The sequence below is a fragment of the Micropterus dolomieu genome, unplaced genomic scaffold (genome assembly GCF_021292245.1).
Source record: "Micropterus dolomieu isolate WLL.071019.BEF.003 ecotype Adirondacks unplaced genomic scaffold, ASM2129224v1 contig_7844, whole genome shotgun sequence".
Lineage (NCBI taxonomy): Eukaryota > Metazoa > Chordata > Actinopteri > Centrarchiformes > Centrarchidae > Micropterus > Micropterus dolomieu.
Genome location: NW_025736830.1, coordinates 1 through 2,535, shown reverse-complemented (window position 1 = coordinate 2,535; position 2,535 = coordinate 1). Strand labels below are relative to the sequence as shown.

Genomic DNA, 2,535 nt, shown 5'->3' with positions numbered 1-2,535 from the left:
CTCTGTTTAACTTAGAGACTGTAAATTTGTAACAGGAACAATGAACATCGATATGGCATCATCCAGCCCAAACATGTAAATAAATTCACATCACTACTACAGCTCTGACCCACATTTTTGAACCTATAAAACAAACTCAAATACGTGGATTTTTTATCTATTTGTTGGTGTAAAAGTGCAAAATGTTACTCCTCTTCAAAAAGGGATCTCAGAACAGAAAATGCCTCTGACAGACCATTCATTTCAAATATGTTGCTGCCTGCAGTGTTCCCTCTACATTTTGCACAGTGCACAGAGGTCTCCTGCCACTGTTCCACACATGTTTTGCAGCCAATAATGCTCCGGCAACACTGTGTGAAGACTGGCTCCTCAATGAATTCTAAAAGACAAAATGAGAAAAACTATTCATTCTGTGTGTTACTGTGTGTGTGTGTGTGTAGGTGTGTCCATACAACCTCAATGTGTTATTGATGTACTGGGTGACAATGTTTTCTTTTTACTCAGCCTAAAATGTCTTTGTTAATGTATCATTACACCATAGGCTGTTACACAAAGGTTCGCTTCAGTACATGTAATTGATTGTAGTGGATGAGACATAGGTGACCGGGGTTAGAGAACGTAATAATTTATGTGTATTTAGAAATTTCAAATTCTGGAACACACTACACAAAATGGATCCAAAATAAATGTTCATGTGGGACAATGACTATCTATTGTGTACTTACTCATACAAACAACACAGCAGAACCCTTGCTTGATGTTCTGTAGCTGGGAAGGAGTCAGGATCACTCTTTGAGTGGCAGCTACATTGGTGAGCTCTGATCGCTGAAGTGACATCTGGTAGGCTCTGTGATGCCAGCACAAGCTCTTCTATCTTCTCAGTGACCTCTCCAATGCCTGCAGCATCTTCATCTTTTCGGCTGTTACAAGGAAAAAACATAATAGATATATACTGGTTGTGTTTTAGCGGTTTTAGTAGTGGTAGCCAAATAAATCTTTGTCCCAAACACTATAGAAGCCACTAAAATACAGAAGCAGTAAAGGCCAAAGAGTTGGCAAACAGGTGCTGATTTGAAATAAAGATTTTTCAATAGTCTGAACAACAAAGGTAAGGATAAATATAAAGAAACACAATGCATTTCAATCTTTGGACAAATAAGAGAAATATTAATACTTATGATTACCTCATTCTCCTCCTTTTGGTGCCCTGCAACTCCTGGAAGCCCTGTTCTTGTACAGCAAGAATCTTTCGTGCATTTTGTTTCCAGTACTGTGACCCTTTACAGTGGGGGATGAAACCAGGAAAAACATTAAAACTTAGTGTTGGTTAAGTTATCATGAGTTATCGTGTCCCATCTAATTTTAAATCACAAAAGTAAAGACTTAAAAGTAACCTGTTGTTCCTTCAGACTCCAAAATTGCATTCCCCTGCGCATCAGTCAATACCATGGGGTCATGACTTCCAATGGCATCTTGCACTTTTCTGATGATCCCCTGAAGGGTAGCCTCACATTCTAAAAACCGGACCACCACCATTCTGCTGGGACTCAACCTCCCACCAACCACCTCAGCAAGAAAAATCGATCTGGAAGAACATCATATTAAAATAATCGTTACGAGACACACGGCATTCATAATCCTAGTAGTGGTTAATAGTCTTATGTATTTTGTATATCAACAATAACTGTAAAATGCGCTCAGGTTGTTCTTGTTGTATCTTTGGGTTGACTGGTGTGAGAATGTAATCATCTCTTCCTTGGCTCAGGACCAAACAATAAACAAAGTTCCATTTAAATACATTCATAACATTTTGCATAAGCTTGCTGACAAACAGACACTGCAAAAACATAACCCCCTGCCACTTTCTGGGCAGAGGTTATGAAAGTCAGGGGGGGAAATGTTAAAATGTTCAGAATAATGTAAATGAAATGTACAACTATTACACTACAGCTACAAAGGAGTGAAAGAATGGCAACTGAAGTTGATCATATCAAATGTGAAGTAGGTGTTTTGCAATTATATCTAACTATTTTTAATATTATTATTACTATTTTTTATTATTACTATTTTCCAATCCTGTAATTTGTACATTTAAAATTATAAATCGTATCACCGTTATTTAAGAAGTTACCTTTGAAATGTTTTAGAGACAGTGGCTCTGGAGGGGGCTGAGGCAGCCCGCTGCGCAGCTGGACTAGAAGTAGTCGCAGGTGTTCGCATGAACGTGAAACGTTGAGCTGTGGTATTTGAAGCTGATGAGGTGTCGTCCTCCTCACCGTGAACCTCATAGTGAGCTCTTGGAGTAAGGTCCAATGTGCTGAAAACACCAGAGGCTCCAGGAAATATTGCCACATTTGTGTCGTCAGTCATGTAGAGACTATGAGTTGAGACCTGTCAAGAAATTCATACGTCAAATAACCGCAAGTGTTTATTTCCAACCATTTCTCAATTAATATTTTTCAGTGACTACTGAGAGGTAACTTATTAAAATGCTAATGTTAACGTTAAATCTGTAAGTGACTAGATAGCGTTGCA

The 2,535-nt window shown here is 38.5% G+C and overlaps 1 protein-coding gene across 3 annotated transcripts; it reads right to left on the bottom strand.

The window, feature by feature from the left end:
- Positions 1-6: 6 nt before the first annotated feature.
- LOC123965001 lies at positions 7-2,507 on the bottom strand. 3 transcript variants are annotated; one of them, XM_046041610.1, is made up of 5 exons: positions 2,132-2,507; positions 1,395-1,585; positions 1,185-1,278; positions 749-920; positions 7-379 (listed from the first exon to the last, which is right to left on the bottom strand). In XM_046041610.1, exons 1-5 carry the CDS (start codon positions 2,368-2,370, stop codon positions 239-241), a joined length of 837 nt encoding a protein of 278 aa, XP_045897566.1. In that variant the 5' UTR covers positions 2,371-2,507; the 3' UTR covers positions 7-238. The 3 variants fall into 3 exon arrangements, with proteins under 3 accessions (XP_045897566.1, XP_045897568.1, XP_045897567.1); XM_046041612.1 differs by having other exon boundaries at positions 7-526; positions 851-920; positions 2,132-2,503; XM_046041611.1 differs by having other exon boundaries at positions 726-920; positions 2,132-2,502.
- Positions 2,508-2,535: the final 28 nt, after the last annotated feature.

What these genes read in the sequence shown, in the direction of transcription:
- LOC123965001 (XM_046041610.1), bottom strand. Translation starts at nt 2,370, where the DNA reads ATGACTGACGACACAAATGTGGCAATATTTCCTGGAGCCTCTGGTGTT. An exon ending in ACCAAAAGGAGGAGAATGAG is followed by an intron (nt 921 to 1,184) that starts GTAATCATAAGT and finishes TCCTTGTAACAG; the next exon opens with CCGAAAAGATGAAGATGCTG. An exon ending in CTACAGAACATCAAGCAAGG is followed by an intron (nt 380 to 748) that starts GTTCTGCTGTGT and finishes TTTGTCTTTTAG; the next exon opens with AATTCATTGAGGAGCCAGTC.